General features: G+C 42.5%; 1 protein-coding gene across 1 annotated transcript in view; it reads right to left on the minus strand.

Annotated features, from left to right (window-relative positions):
* Positions 1–216: 216 nt before the first annotated feature.
* The window catches only part of TPH2 (tryptophan hydroxylase 2), a 77493-nt gene continuing 60661 nt past the window's right edge, over positions 217–17048 (minus strand). The window contains exons 9-11 of the mRNA XM_030554095.1: positions 15583–15678; positions 626–759; positions 217–532 (exon numbers count right to left, since the gene is read on the minus strand). Coding sequence (XP_030409955.1) covers positions 358–532; positions 626–759; positions 15583–15678 — 405 coding nt within the window. The 3' untranslated portion in view covers positions 217–357. The remainder of the gene's footprint in view (positions 533–625; positions 760–15582; positions 15679–17048) is intronic.

Below are 17048 nucleotides of genomic sequence, written 5' to 3' on the forward strand. Positions count from 1 at the left end.
AGAACGAATCTGTATGTTTAGAATCCTAATGAAATCACGAGCCATTTCTTATATGTTGCTTTTAAGTGAACAGTCTCTTTAAGTAAACAAAATCATTGCCAGGTAAGCTTTTAATAGTATATTTGTACATGACATTCTCTTATGGAATTGCTGGTTATATGCCACCACATTTCTTGCTGAGTTTGCAAGTTAGCATCGCCTTGTTTCGTCTGCAAGTTACAATTAGAGCTACACAATCATGCAAGTCACTGACCAAGCTGCGGAGGGAAGATGGATGGCTCTGAAACTGGAGCACATGATGTTGCTAGCATAGCCATAGAAGCAGCAGTGGACAGCAAAGCTGCAGTGCCACAGACATCAAATACCCAAATATCTGTTCATTTTGCTTAAAGCATCACACACCGTATTCAGATCACTCCGAAGATCCTGGACAACATTTTCTATACTTCTGGTGTCTTTCAGAATTTCAATGCTTTGCGTGTATGGGTTGAAATACACTGAAAAGGGACGATTGATTGATTTTGCAAAGTCCCTGAAAGAAAAAGAAAATTAAGACCTATTTCTGCCACATCCAGAGAAGGGAAAATAAGATTTCGTTTTTAAGAGTCAAGGGAAATAAATTTACCTCATTTTTTCTTTGGCTTCTTCAAAACTTTCCGAGACAAAGTAAGATTCCTGAAAAGTGGTGATAAGGCATTCTTGCAAGCAAGTAGTCTTTGGATCAAATGTTCTCACACTGGCCTTGTCAGACAAAGCATGCTGCAAAATACACCACACAATCTGTTAAACTGTGTTATGAGACCCCTGAATGCCTAAGCAGTGTTTTCTGTATACACTCAGCTTTTATATCACTGTTATTGTACACTTCCAGTCAATAGATAAGCTGTCATGTTTTACACACAATGGATATTCCATCATGAACAAAATAATTGCATCTATTAGCTACTGTCTTTTTTTCCACCCAATGTTATTACTTTAAATAATCAAGGGCAGTTGTGATATATATCTACCCCATAGGTATAGAAATGACAATCTTCAGCTGGAAGAGGAGAAAGTAATAAAATATGTATTCCAGAAAAATAACCTATACAACTACACTCATCTATATTCCAAAAATCTCTCTTAAATGGCAGAATTGATAATTATATCTGCAGGTAAATAGAGTCTGACTAAATCATTCACATAATCTGTGCCATCCATTTTCAGGCCATATGTGCATGCAATTTTCATTACAATGAGTTTAGGACTGGAGCTATATATCTGAAGTCCATTACATAATGTTCAGTTAGTGTGTACTGATGAAATACATTACCTTTCTACCATGTACACTTGAGCAATAATGCACCAAATAAATATTGCATGGAAACAAGAAGAAACAGGTATATTTATGTACCAAACAGACATTAGAAAGACAAGGAAAACAAGTGTGATTACCTGGAGAATAGCTATTAGAGCAGTGTTCTTCCTCACATGATTGGCATGCATCCACTAGGAACAAAGACTCTAGATTTCAATGCTGAGAACTAGCTATTGCAAAATTTTGAGGCAGCTCACCTTCCACTCCTTCACTTTTTATTTACAACACCTCTGCTAGCTCCTGTATCTATCTTATACCTTAAAGGACAAGTATATTTATTTTCGGTGCTCTGCATTGAGGTACCAGAACTGAAGGCAAATGCATTTGTTTTCAGTAGTGCAAGTCCTTGATTTATCTATCTGCACTGAAAGGTGTTGTACATAAACCTTAGACAGATAAATTACACACAGGGAACAGGCCTACTGAGTACAAAGGTTCCTCTTTTATTTATTTATTTATTTAAAAAGAGACTCTTCAGAGTAGCACAACATTAAGCACATGCTAATTCAATTATTCAGGTAGAATATGTTCATGTACATTTATGGATAGCCATAAATTTAAATACAACCTAAACCTATAAAAAGGACCATGTTGACCTAACTGGTCTGCCTTAGCCAGCACCCATTTTAAAGAATAGCTGCATTCCAATACCACTTGACATTCCTTGAATAGTCTGAACCCTTCCTGCACCTGGCAAGCCATGTCTCCCTTGCAGAGCCCTTTGGATACCCTCTACCTTTAAAGTGGCATTAGCAATTGTACCAGCAGGTTTGTCACATTTTCTTTTGGGCCCTGGTGCCACAATTGTCTAAGGATACGTCTTCACTACCAGCCGGATCAGCGGGCAGCAATCGATCCCGAGGGGATTGATTTATCGTATCTAGTCTAGACATAATAAATCTATCCCTGAGCACTCTCCCGTTGACTCCTGTACTCCAGCTCGGCGAGAGGTGCAGGCAGAGTTGACGGGGGAGCGGCAGCAGTTGACTCACCGTGGTGAAGAGTCCACGGTAAGTCAATCTAAGTACATTGACTTCAGCTACATTATTCACGTAGCTGAAGTTGCATAACTGTGAGGCGGAGCCAGAGCTGAGATGAACTGGGGGGCTGCCTGTGCCGCAGCAGGTAAGCCGGGGGGGGGGGCACAGGGGAACCGCTCCCTGCCCCAGCTCACCTCTGCTCCGCCTCCCTGGGCCTGAGCGCGAAGCTGCCGCTTGCTTCTCAGTCTTCCCAGGCTTCCCACGCAAATAGCCGATTCACAGGAAGTGGAGGGGCTGTGAGCTCGGCCTGACCCGGTGCTCCAGGCACTGCGCGCCAGCGACATGGCCCAGCTCCAGCCGAGCAGTGAAGTTGTAGTGTCGCCAGCCACTTCCAGGCAGCGCAGTAAGGGGGCAGCGAGTAGGGGGGGCTGGGTAGGGGGCAGGGAAGTTCAGGGGGGTGGATAGGGTTCGGCATGGTCAGAGGGAGAGGAACAGGGGGGTTTAATGGGGGTAAGGGGGGGCAGTCAGGAAGGAGGGGGAGGGTGGATGGGGTGGTGGGCGGCAGTAAGGGGCAGGGGTTCAAGGGCCGGTCAGGGGACAGGGAGAAGGGGTGGTTGAATGGGGCAGGGGTCCCATGAGGAATGAGAGGAGAGGTTGGATGGGGTGGCAAGGGACAGGGAAAGGGGGTGGATGGGGCAGGGGTCCCAGGGGGCGGGTCACGACCCCCTTGTGGGGTGCAGAGGGAACTGGTTGTTAAGATTTTGGCAGCTCATCACTAGCCAGGGAGGTGGGAGGCTGAGGAAGCGAGCGGGCAGGCAGTGGGGGGGGGGTGAATATGCGAGCCATGGAGGGGGCAGCTGAGAAGGTGAGTGGGGGGGCACGTGAGTCGGGGGAGTGGGAGTCTGAGGAGGTGAGTGGGCAGGCATTGGTGGGGGGGCAGGTGAGCTGCGGGGGGTGAGGAGTTGAGAAGGCAAGTGGGCAGGCAGTGGCGGGGGGAGTCAGGTGAGCCAGTGGCAGGGAAGGGAGAGCTGAAGAGGCGAGCAGGGGGGGCAGGTGAACCAGCAGCAGGGGAGGGAGGGGTGCAGGTGAGAAAGGGGGGGGGTCAGTGGCTGAGGAGATGAGCTACGAGTCAGTGGCTGACCTGTTCTACTGATCTGGTCTGGCTCCCATCCCCTCTCCAAGGGTTGCAGCTGTCTAGAGGTGCTGCCTTGCACAGGCCTGGTCTACACTACGCATTTAAACCGATTTTAGCAGCGTTAAACTGATTTAACGCTGTACCCGTCCACACTACGAGGCCCTTCATATCAATATAAAGGGCTCTTTAAATCGGTTTCTGTACTCCTCCCCAACGAGAGGAGTAGCGCTAAAATCAGTATTACCATATCGGATTAGGGATAGTGCGGCTACAAATCGACAGTATTGGCCTCTGGGTGGTATCCCATGGTGCACCACTCTGACCGCTCTGGACAGCAATCTGAACTCGGATGCAGTGGCCAGGTAAACAGGAAAAGCCCTGCGAAATTTTGAATTACATTTCCTGTTTGCCCAGCGTGGAGCTCTGATCAGCACGGGTGGCAATGCAGTCCCAAATCCAAAAAGAGCTCCAGCATGGACCGGACGGGAGACACTGGATCTGATGGCTGTATGGGGAAACAAATCTGTTCTATCAGAGCTCTGTTACAGAAGACAAAATGCCAAAGCATTTGAAAAAAAAAAAATCTACAGGCTACACAGTGCTGCGTGACAAGCTAACAGGAAGCCAGAGACTCAAATGGACACTCATGGAGGGAGGGAGGGGGTACTGAGGACTCCAGCTATCCCACAGTCCCCAGCAGTCTCCGAAAAGTATTTGCATTCTTGGCTGAGCTCCCAATGCCTGTAGGTTCAAACACATTGTCCAGTGTGGTTCAGGGAATAACTCGTCAATGTACCCCAGTGAAAGAAAAGGGAAAAAAATAGTTTCTTGATTTTTTTTTAATGTCACTCTATGTCTACTGAATGCTGCTGCTAGACACGATGCTGCAGCACTGAAGAGCAGTATCCGCTCCTCTTCCCTCCCTAGTGGCAGACGGTACAGCAGCATAGGAGCCAGCCAACAGAGCTGTAAACAGGGGAGTTTCAGTGGGAGTTTTCAGGGGGAGGTTGCAGGGGAGACTAAGACAGAGGAACCGACAAGCAAGTCAAGAGATAGGGTGGTGGTCTGGTGCCTGCTGGGGGCTTGTGTTGGGTTGACTACCATGCGTCAGGTGGGAAGGCCATGACTGATATAGAGGCAGCAGTGAAAGACACAATGAGGATGACCGATGTGGAAGCTGCAACATGTACATGATCCTGGAGGGGGCGCCTGAAAAGAGCTTTGTCTGCATGAAGTGCCGCCTGATAGAGCTGATGGAAGAGAAGATCCGAGGACTGGAGATGCAGGTGCAAATTCTGGTTGAGTTCAGAAGGGGATTTGAGCAGATGATGGAGCACAGACACGAGGGGGCTGAAGGAATAAGCTCAGATGTGCAGATGGAAGCAGGACCAAAGAATTCAGAGACTGCTGGGGGAGGAAAGTGGACAGTGGAAGCATGTGACTAAGAACCAGACAGAGGAAAAGACGGGCCAGTGAAGGAGAAATAGAACTCAGGAACAGGTTTGCAGAGTTGGAAAATGAAGAAGGGGCACAGCAGGTGGTCGCTGAAGGAGAGAGGGCAAGGAAAAAGAGAAGAGCTGATAGTCCTGCAAGAGGAGGGGAGGAAACAATGGAGGCAACACCAAATATAAGCCCCAGGAGGATAGCAAGGGGGAATAGGAATCGAGAGGACTTGCAGCCGGTGGGTGTGGGAGATAGACCGGAGAAGCGCACTGTCACCAGGAAAAGGCAGGTCTACATGACTGGGGACTCCTTACTGAGAAGGATAGACAGGCCTGTGACTAGAGCTGATCAGGAGAACAGAAGGGTGTGCTGTATGCCGGGTGCTAAGATACAGGATGTGGACCTGAGGCTGAAAAGGATACTAGCGGGAGCGGGGAAGAATCCATTGATTGTCCTTCATGTGGGAACGAACGATACGGCTAGATACTCTCTGGAATGTATCAAGGGAGATTATGCCAGACTGGGGAAGACGCTTAAGGAAATTGAGGCTCAGGTGATCTTCAGTGGGATTCTGCTGGTTCCTAGAGAAGGGCGACAAAGGTGTGACAAGATTACGGCGATCAACAGATGGCTCAGGCAGTGGTGCTATAAGGAGGGCTTTGGGATATACGGCCATTGGGAAGCATTTATGGACAGAAGACTGTTCTCTCGGGATGGACTTCACCTGAGCAAGGAGGGAAATCGACTTCTAGGATGGAGGCTCGCCGACCTGATTAAGAGAGCTTTAAACTAGAAATTTGGGGGAGATGGTTGGGAGATGTTCGGGAGATCTCCACGCCGGAATTTAACCTTGAGAGGGAAGTAAACAAAGTAAGAGGGGATACAGCCGTGGACAGAAGAATTGGCATAAGGAGGAAGGGTAGTGTAGATAACAGATTAACAGGTGATGGTGGTGGTAGAATGTCCATGCCTAACAGGGTACAGAATGTGAGTGAAGCCAAATGACAAAAATTAAGATGTCTGTACACTAAAGCAAGGAGCCTAGGGAACAAAATGGAGGAACTAGAGCTACTGGTGCAGGAAGTGAAACCAGATATTATAGGGATAACAGAAACATGGTGGAATAGTAGTCATGACTGGAGTACGGGTATTGAAGGTTATGTGCTGTTTAGGAAAGATAGAAATAAAGGCAAAGGTGGTGGAGTAGCATTGTACATCAATGAGGAGGTTAACTGTAAAGAAATAAGAAGTGATGGAATGGACAAGACAGAGTCTGTCTGGGCAAATATCACACTGGGAAAGAAAGCTACTAGAGCCTCCCCTGAGATAGTGCTTGGGGTGTGCTACAGACCGCCGGGATCTGATTTGGATATGGATAGAGACCTCTAATGTTTTTAAGGAAGTAAACACTAATGGGAAATGTGTGATCATGGGAGACTTCAACTTCCCAGATATAGACTGGAGTACAAGTGCTAGCAAGAATAGTAGAGATCAGATTTTTCTGGATGTGATAGCTGATGGATTCCTACATCAAGTAATTGAAGAACCGACAAGAGGGGATGCCATTTTAGATTTGGTTTTGGTGAGCAGTGAGGACCTCATAGAAGAAATGGTTGTAGGGGACAACCTTGGTTCGAGTGATCATGAGCTAATTCAGTTCAAACTAGATGGAAGGATAAACAAAAATAGATCTGGGACTAGGGTTTTTTATTTCAAAAGGGCTAACTTTAAAGAATTAAGGAAATTAGTTAGGGAAGTGAATTGGATTGAAGAACTTGTGGATCTAAAAGCGGAAGAGGCATGGAATTACTTTAAGTCGCAGCTGCGGGAACTATCGGAAGCCTGCATCCCAAGAAAGGGGGAAAAAAAAACATAGGCAGGAGTTGTAGACCAAGCTGGATGAGCAAGCATCTCAGAGAGGTGATTAAGAAAAAGCAGAAGGCCTACAGGAGTGGAAGAAGGGTGGGATTAGCAAGGAAAGCTATCTTAGCGAGGTCAGAACATGTAGGGATAAAGTGAGAAAAGCTAAAAGCCAAGTAGAGTTGAACCTTGCAAAGGGTATTAAAAACAATAGTAAAAGGTTCTATAGCCATATAAATAAGAAGAAAACAAAGAAAGAAGAAGTGGGACTGCTAAACACTGAAGATGGAAAAGGAGGTTAAGGATAACCTAGGCATGGCCCAATATCTAAATAAGTACTTTGCCTCAGTCTTTAATAAGGCTAATGGGGAGCTTAGGGGTAATGGAAGGATGACAAATGGGAATGAGGATATGGATGTGGATATTACCACATCTGAGGTGGAAGCCATACTTGAACAGCTTAATGGGACAAAATCGGAGGGCCCGGACAATCTTCATCCGAGAATATTAAAGGAACTGGTGCATGAAATTGCAAGCCCGTTAGCGAGAATTTTTAATGAATCAGTAAACTCAGGGTTGTACCGTACAACTGGAGAATTGCTAATGTAGTTCCTATCTTTAAGAAAGGGAGAAAGAGTGATCCGAGTAACTATAGGCCTGTTAGTTTGACATCAGTAGTATGTAAGGTCTTGGAAAAAATTTTGTAGGAGAAAGTAGTTAAGGACATTGAGGTAAATGGTAATTGGGACAAATTACAACATGGTTTTACTAAAGATAGATCATGCCAAACCAACCTGATCTCCTTCTTTGAGGAAAGTGACAGACTATTTAGACAAAGGAAATGCGGTAGACCTAATTTACCTTGATTTCAGTAAGGCATTTGACACGGTTCCACATGCGGAATTATTAGTCAAATTGGAAAAGATGGGGATCAATATGAGAATTGAAGGGTGGATAAGGAACTGGTTAAAGGGGAGACTACAACGGGTCGTACTGAAGGGTGAACTGTCAGGCTGGAAGGAGGTTACTAGTGGAGTTCCTCAAGGATCGGTTTTGGGACCAAGCTTATTTAACCTTTTTATTACCGACCTTGGCACAAAAAGTGGGAATGTGCTAATAAAGTTCACGGATGACACAAAGCTGGGGGGTATTGCTAACACGGAGAAGGACCGGGATATCATACAGGAAGATCTGGACGACCTTGTAAACTGGAGTAATAGTAATAGGATGAAGTTTAATAGTGAAAAGTGCAAGGTCATGCACTTAGGGATTAATAATAAGAACTTTAGATATAGATTGGGGATGCATCAGTTGGAAGCAACAGAGGAGGAGAAGGACCTTGGGGTATTGATAGATCACAGGATGACTATGAGCCACCAATGTGATATGGCCGTGAAAAAAGCTAATGCGGTTTTAGGATGCATCAGGCGAGGTATTTCCAGCAAAGATAAGGAGGTGTTAGTACTGTTATATAAGATGCTGGTGAGACCCCACCTGGAATACTGTGTGCAGTTCTGGTCTCCCATGTTTAAGGAGGATGAATTCAAACTGGAACAGGTTCAGAGATGGGCTACTAGGATGATCTAAGGAATGGAAAACCTGTCATATGAAAGGAGACTAAAGAGCTTGGCTTGTTTAGTCTAGCCAAGAGAAGGCTGAGGTGGGATATGCTTGCTCTTTATAAATATATCAGAGGGATTAATATTAGGGAGGGAGAGGAATTTAAGCTTAGTACCAATGTAGATACAAGAACGAATGGGTATAAACTGGACACTAGGAAGTTTAGACTTGAAATTAGATGAAGGTTTCTAACCATTAGAGGAGTGAAGTTCTGGAACAGCCTTCCAAGGGAAGTAGTGGGGGCAAAAGACATATCTGGCTTTAAGATTAAGCTTGATAAGTTTATGGAAGGGATGGTATGATGGGAGAGCCTAATTTTGGCAATTGATCTTTGATTATCACCAGATAAGTATGCCCAGTGGTTGGTGATGGGATGGGATCTGAGTTACTGCAGAGAATTCTTTTCTGAGTGCTGGCTGGTGAGTCTTGCCCACATGCTCAGGGTTTAGCTGATCACCATATTTCGGGTCAGGAGGGAATTTTCCTCCAGGGCAGATTGGCAGAGGCCCTGGAGGTTTTTCGCCTTCCCTTGCAGCGTGGGGCATGGGTCACTTGCTGGTGGATTCTCTGTAGCTTGAGGTCTTCAAACCACAATTTGAAGACTTCAATAACTCAGGCATAGGTTAGGGGTTTGTTATAGAACTGGATGGGTAGGGTTCTGTGGCCTGCTTTGTGCAGGGGGTCGGACTAGATGATCACATTGGTCCCTTCTGACCCTAGAATCTATGCTTGATACTGCTGAGTACCCGGGCTGGCCTCAGGGGCGCCTGGGTAAAAATAGGAATGATTCCTGGTCATTCCCAGTAGATGGACAGAACGGCTGGTAACTGTCTTCATCATAGCCACTAGGGGCTGAGCTCCATCAGCCCCCTCCTTTTCCTGCGTAAAGAAAAGATTCTGTCCTGCCTGGACTATCATAACAGTGGGATGCTGGGCTCCTCTCTCCTGCACCATTTAATGTCCTGCCTGGACTATCATAGCATGAGGAGGCTGCCTCCCCCTCATTTTATCTCACTAACAAGTCACTGTTTCTTATTCCTGCATTCTTTATAACTTCATGACACAAATGGTGGGGACACTGCCACGGTAGCCCAGGAAGGCTGGGGGAGGAGGGAAGCAATGAGTGGAGTTGTTGCAGGGGCACCCCCCATGAATGGCATGTAGCTCATCATTTCTGCAGGATCTGACATGGAGCAGCTGTGCTCTCTGATACACTGGTTCTGTAGTACACTTGCCCCATATTTTAGGCAGGACTGACTATTTTTAGAAACCATAAAGGAGGGATTGACTCAAGGAGTCATTCCCAGTTTTGCTTTTGCGCCCCTGGCCGATCTCAGGCCAGGGGCACCCATGATAGCAGCAGACAGCACAGAACGACAGATAACCGTCATCTCATTGCCAAATTACACCGGCAGCAGATTCTACAGAATGACTGGTAACCATCTCTGCTGTCATGCAAAAGCAAATGAATGCTGCTGTGTAGCACTGGAGTATCGCCTCTGTCCGCAGCATCCAGTACACATACGGTGATGGTAAAAAAAGCTGAACGGGCTCCATGGTTGCCGTGCTATGGCGTCTGCCAGGACAATCCAGGGGAAAATGATGCAAAATGATTGTCTGCCATTGATTTCCCGGAGGAAGGAATGAGTGACTACATTTACCCAGAACCACCCGCGACAATGATTTTTGCCCCATCAGCCACTGGGCTCTCAACCCAGAATTCTAAGGGGCGGGGGGGAGACTGCGGGAACTATGGGATAGCTACGGAATAGCTACCCACAGTGCAACGCTCTGGAAATCGACGCTAGCCTTGGACCATGGACGCACACCACCGAATTAATGTACTTTGTATAAAGTCGAGTGCACACGGCCACACTGTTTTACAAAACCGGTTTATGTAAAATCAGAATTATCCTGTAGTGTAGATGTACCCTCAGTCACACCTCATTCATTCAACAGGGCACTTGATTACAAAGTGTGGGGGGGAAGATCTTATTCTACTTCTAGCAAAAAGACATTTTTCTTTTACCTTAATTATACTACATATTACCAAGGTTCAATACCACTGTTTCAGCAGGGCGGCGCTGGGGAAGGAGGGTTTGTTTCTGCAGGGCGGGTGGCTCTTGGGGGTGGAGTTGTTTTCACAGGGTGGGCAGTGCTGTGGGGGTTGTGTTTGGGGGGTCTGGGTGGCGCTCTAGGGGGGGGTTCAGCCCTCAGCTCTTTTCTTTGGAGTAATATGGCCCTCGCCATTTTACAAGTTGTGCAGGCCTGATGTAAAGACTGGGTTGTAGTCATTTAACACACATTTATTAGTTGACCAAAAACACAGCCAAAAAAACGTCCAATAGCAAGAGGAGAAACTTGAGATGTGTTATAAATGCTGTACTGTCTGTGGGCCAGAATCAGACCTTCGGCCGAGAAGAAATTATCCGCACCCTTATATAGATTTTAATGTATTGTTATTCTATGGGAGAACATGAGTGTGTCTGGGAAAAACATGCTCCTCAATGTTTTTCTGCTGATCTGCAGATGGGCATTTCCAAATTGTGTGCTAACGTTCCCAGAACTTTATGATACCAATAGAATTTTATATGTTGTTTAGACAAATAGAAAAATGCTGTAGTGACAAGAGGTAGTAAAATGTGTACTGGGCATCCAGGTGGTGTTTTAGCCATTATCTCCACCCTCAAAAAAAGAAAAAAAATTTTTGTAGTCGATTCCACTGCTCTTAATTTTTAGGTTACAATCAGGGATGTACTAGTTTTATCTATTCATAATCAGATGTTTTATTGTGAGCATCTTTGACTGAAAAAGGGATCATATTACAGGACTGGAAATCTGCTTCTCCATTAGATACAGCAATGTGGCACAGTAGACCAGGTGTACAGTCCAGTGAAGTCAGTGGGAAGACTTCCACTGACCTCAGATTTCTTTGATTCAGACCCTTAATGAAAGGGCTCAAGAATAACATTAAATGAATGGACAACATATTTTTAAACACATTTGATCTGCCTTTTTTAGAATCATAACTTTGTAGAAGTGTGTTGACTGAATTGTGCCTTCAGTCTGATTTCTGAACCACAAATGTACATTGTGTAATAGTTTTATCTAGAGTTAACTTGACTTTATTAGGACTGAACATTTTATAACTACTTACTCTTTTGGTTCCTTTCCCACACTGGTTTTAGCTTTTAATACTGTCTCTCCTTTGTGTCTGTGTATGCGAGCTTTCTGTGTTTTCTGCCTAATGCATTTTTTCATTTGTAGCGCACACTTTTTTTCTGCATGTTGTTTTGTCTGATATTCAGACTAGTTCTAAATATGGAAAAAAATCTTTTGGGGAAAAAAAGCTGCTTTGTACCTACAGTCCTCTGATTTTTAGTTTCTCACTGCTGAAGCCATTGGCCAATTTTCTAGAGAAGAGCCATGTAATACAGAGAGAGATAATGAGGCTTGATTGAGCTTGAATATGTTCCAAAAATATTACCCAGCAAATTCACTGCTCACAGTTGGTGTTCCCTGACACATTTCCAGCTTTTTAAATACTTATAAACAAGACCATTAAATACATATTTACTATTTAGAAATATACTTGACATCTCGATTTATTTGTATATAGGTGTGCCATAACTGAGAGGGATGTCGGCTCTAAAGCAATTTGGTGATATAACTGGAAATGAGGTAGTGGATACAATTTAAAAAAAAACAACACTTAAGTGACAGAGGTGACTAAGACCTATTTTCAAACACGCCTATAGGCCAGATGTACAAAAAGTATTTAGGTGCCTAAAGATACAGATAAGCACCTAGTGGGAGTATCAAAAGCATCAAAACAGGTTAGGTGCCTAACTCCCATTGATAGTGGTATTTATGTACCTAGCTCACTTAGGCACTTCTGAAAATTCCACTAGGTGTCTATTTGTAAGCACCTAGAAGATAACAGAGTTAAGAATATTGAGCATGGATTTGTCAAGAATAATGCCAAACCAATTTAATTTCCTTCTTTGAAAATGGCACTGGCCTAGAAGATGGGGGGAGGCAGTAGATGTGATATATCTTGATTTTAGTAAGACCTTTGACACAGTCCCACATGACATGCTCATAAGCAAACTAGGGAAATGTGGTCTAGATGAAGTTATAAGTGGGTTTAAAAATGGTTGAAAGACCATACTCCAAGAGTAGATATCAATGGTTTGCTGTCGAAGTGGGAGGGCATATTTAGTAGAGTCCTTCAGGATTCAATCCTGCAGCCTATACTAGTCAATATTTTCATTAATGACTTGGATAATGGAGTGCAGAGTATGCTTATAAATTTGGAGATGACACCAAGCTGGGAGAGGTTGAAAGCACTTTGGAGGACAGGATTAGAACTCAAAATGACATTGACAAACTGGAGAATTGGTTTGAAATCAACAAGATGTAATTCAATAAAGACAAGGAAAAATAAAATGCACAACAACAAAATGGACAATAATGGACTAGTCGGAAGAACTGCTAAAAGTGATCTGGGAGTTGTAGTGGATCACAAATTGCATATGAGTCAATGTGAGGCAGTTGCAAAACAGGTTAATATCACTCTGGGATGTATTAACAGGAGTGTCCATATATATGACATGGGAGGTAATTGTCCCACTCTGCTTGGCACGGGTGAAGCCTCAGCTGGAGTACTGGGTCCAGTTCTGGGCATCACACTTAAGGAAAGATGTGGACAATGACAGTCTAGAGGACGGCAACAAAAATTGATAAAAGATTTAGCCAACTTGATGTATACAGAAAGGTTAAAAAACTGGACATGTTTAATCTTGAGAAAAGATGACTAATAACAGTCTTCAAATATGTGAAGGAGTGTTATAAATAGTACAGTGAGCTATCGTTCTTCATGTCCACTCGAGGTAGGACAAGTAGTAATGAGCTTAATCTGCAGCAAGAAATTTAGAAATTAGGAAAAATTTTCCTTATAAGTGTAGTTAAGCTCTGGAATAGTCTTCCAAAAGATGTTGTGGAATTCCCATCATTAGAAGTTTTTAAGAACACCTGTCGTCAGGGATGGTCTACATTTACTTGGTCCTGCTTCAGCGCAGAGGTTGGACTTGATGACTTCTCTAAGTTCTTTCCAGTCCTACATTTCGCTGATTCTATCATTCTAAATGTGTTTGCAAATCTGGCCCTTAGGCACTTTTTTGAAAATATTATCCATTTATCCTTTTCGGATAAGAGGTATCATTGCAGAGCTGTTCTCCTGCATTTCTTTTATGTAATACTTTTACAGTTTAATTATTCAAAGAAACATTCCCCATTTTTTCCTCATATACAACATTCATTAACAAATCTAGTTAATAAAATGTTCACTGACATAACGTGAAATTATGTAACCCTGGAACCAAACTGACCTACATGGTGAAATAAGAGGGCCTGATGGGTTGAGCAGTGAATGGATCCAATCAGCTGGAAGTGATACCATTGCATAATAAGGCACACAATAGGCGGTGTATTGATTGTACAATAATTCATGTTTACATGTTCTGTTAAATAAGACTTCTGAATGAGTGCCATCAAGTCACCTTACAGAGGCCAAATCCTGGTGACTTGACCCATGCTGCAAAATTAGTCCCCCTCTGTTATTGCTAGAGGGATATAAATATTGTTGAAGCTGATCAACAGATGTAATTTATATGCACATACATCATTTTTAGTGTTGCTTTGGAGAGGGTTGAGAGTTCATATTTTGAGATTACTGCTGAACAAATAATACTTACTTGGGGTCAGAGTTAAGATTGTTGTTTTGTGATGAAGTATGCATTTCTGTTTATTTGATAAGAATAATCTGTTCATTTATGGACAGCATAAGGTTTATGATGTTCTTGACTATTCACGTGGTTGCACAAATGTTCTTATATTTGTAAATCGTGTGATAGGTGACAACAATGAAATTACTTAACTGTTATTTTAAAGTAAGGGCCTGCTTTACCACGGGACCTTGTGTAGATTTTTAGGACTCAATTCTCAAGGGTGTTGGACCAAAGGGATGGGAGATGGATGTGCTCTTCACTTTAATGGATTGAGCCTTAACCCTGTAAAATACTACTATCCTGACACAGTGAGGAGTAAAATTGCCATTGTACTGAAAGCCTTTATTGTATTCAGAACAATGATAAAAGTATCATTTTCCCCCTTATTCCTTTTTGCATATTAATTTTTTACTGCTCTATCATCTTATTCACATAAGGGACGTAATGAGTCTAGCTAGTTCCAGCTAGGACATTTAAATATACAGAACAAACAAAAAAAAGTAGAGACTGAGTTATTAATAAAAGCACTAATAGCATTTGTAGGCCCCAGTACAGAAGAGCCTGGCTGTGCCTGACTAGAGCTGGTTGAAAACACAGTAAAAAATGTTGCAAATTTCTTTTTTTTTTTTTTAATTCAACCATTTTGACCAGCTCTGCTGTGATCCTGTGAATACTTATTGAACCCACATGCTTAAATTTACAGAGTCCAATTGACTTCAATGGAGTTACTCACAATATGTAAATTTAAATACCTTTGTTTCTGAAGGATTGGGGCCCTATTTAGGAAGGTCATTTAAGTGTGTACGTAAAGTTAAGCATGTGCTTACATGTTTTCCTAAACAAGGAGGGATATAAGTGCATGCTTAAATGTTTTCCTAAATCAGGGCCTTAATATTTTTAGATTGTGGTTTGAACACGACTCACTTTACTCAGAGTAGTAACCCCACTGCAGTACACAGGATTACTCACTTAATAAGGCAAGCAGGATTTGGCCTTATATTGCCATATTATGCAAACAATTTTTTTACATATTCAAATAAACATGTTTTTTTACTTAAGGGTCTCAGAAGCTGTGATTGTAAGAAATCTCCTACTGAGTAAACAGAAAGGGATTAACAGGTCTTCACTAGCAGTAAATTCATGTGTTTCATTGGTTACCAATTCTTTAAATGCAAGCAAGCAACAACAAAAAAAGCTTTGCAACTTCTGTCGGTTCTAGCACATCAGTCCTTATCAACTTGTTTCACACGCCAAATGCCTGCTAAATTTTGGGAATAAACCTTCAATCTAAAATACCTGACAGCTTTTTTAAAAGTAAAAATATTTCACATTTCCTTAATAATTTTCCATCATTCTAAAACACTTATTTCAGCCTGCAGGGTACATTCACTCACATACCTTTAATTCGCCAATAGAAGACAGGAGTCCTGCCCCATAAGCACGTAGCTGTCCCTCTTGCTTGCAAAGGCCAAATTCGATCGTAAAAAAATAGCACTGTGAAAATAGATACACACACAAATATACATAGCAAAGCTGTAGACAAGCACTTCAGTAGCACCAATAGGTACCATTTTCACTTGGGTACCATTTTCACTTGGGTCCCATTTCCTCAGATTTTCATGTTTTTTAAATAAGTTCAGATCAAAGACACTTACTATTACGTACTTTAAATGTCATGTTAGCAGTAAAGTAGAGCTGTATAAAAAAAATAGCGCACACAGGGAAAAATCAGCAAGATTGTGCTTTCTTTCTGGTTTCCCATAGTTACAGAAGGCCTGATTTTAAAAGTATCTAGGTGCCTAAAGATACAGATTAGGCATTTTTGAAAGGCCCACTGAGCCCAAAGATATTTAGATCTAGATGTTTAAAGTTATGTAAGTGTCTAAATCCTACTGATTTCAATGGGAGTTTGGCACCTAACCTGGTTGGGCATTTTTGAAAATCCCATAAGATTTTATTAATTTTTCCATAAGTGAAGAAAAATATCACTTGCTTCCTAAATTAGACAATTACAGCCACTCCAGTAAGCTCAATGGACTAATCTATTCCAATTGTTCATTGCAGTGTTCAACCCATAAAACTAGACGGGCAGTTAGTCATCTGAACAATATTACTAATGAGAAACTGAAAAATATTAGCATAAGAATAACTACATCTAATTTGCATTGACTACATAAAACTATGTTAAATATTACAGAAACAAATATTTCACTCTCTCTTAACTGGAAAAGAAAAGACAAAATCACTCCTGGTCCTAACAAGTTGTTTGTTTGCTCTTGATATTACACATTAGGACTTTTTCTTTATATATCAGCCTGTAAAAATAAGGAAATATTGTTGCTCACCCAAAATAAAGCATCCACATCAAATTAGAGTAGTAAATAACTATGTCTACACAAAGGTTTTGGGAATCTGGTTTCCAGTACCCATGGAAATATTTCATTCATATTTGTAATTATGCACTACTGCTTTATTTGACACTAGACCAAATTCAGCATTTGTGTAAAGGAAGTACAACTTCACTGAAGCTAATGGAGTTGCACGTCTTGTTTGAGATCTGAATTTAGCCTATTGTTTCAATTAAGTACATCCAGTAATGGATGATGATCAACAGTACTTGGAGCTCAAGGTTTTCTTGAGAAAAACAATCCAGAATTTAATACTTAAGCTTCAAATAAGTATTATCTGAACCTCTTGAGTCTGGATCACTCAGAAGAGTTTTTGTACTGCCTGTTTCTCTCAGCAGTTCCTCTCTTCTACTCTGGTAGCTGATAGAACTCAGAAATGAAAAATAGTTTTTAAAAATTAATCAAAAACATTTCAGAAATGAGAGAGAGTTTCATATGGAATTTGGCTCCAGAAAT

The sequence above is a fragment of the Gopherus evgoodei genome, chromosome 1 (genome assembly GCF_007399415.2).
Source record: "Gopherus evgoodei ecotype Sinaloan lineage chromosome 1, rGopEvg1_v1.p, whole genome shotgun sequence".
NCBI lineage: Eukaryota > Metazoa > Chordata > Testudines > Testudinidae > Gopherus > Gopherus evgoodei.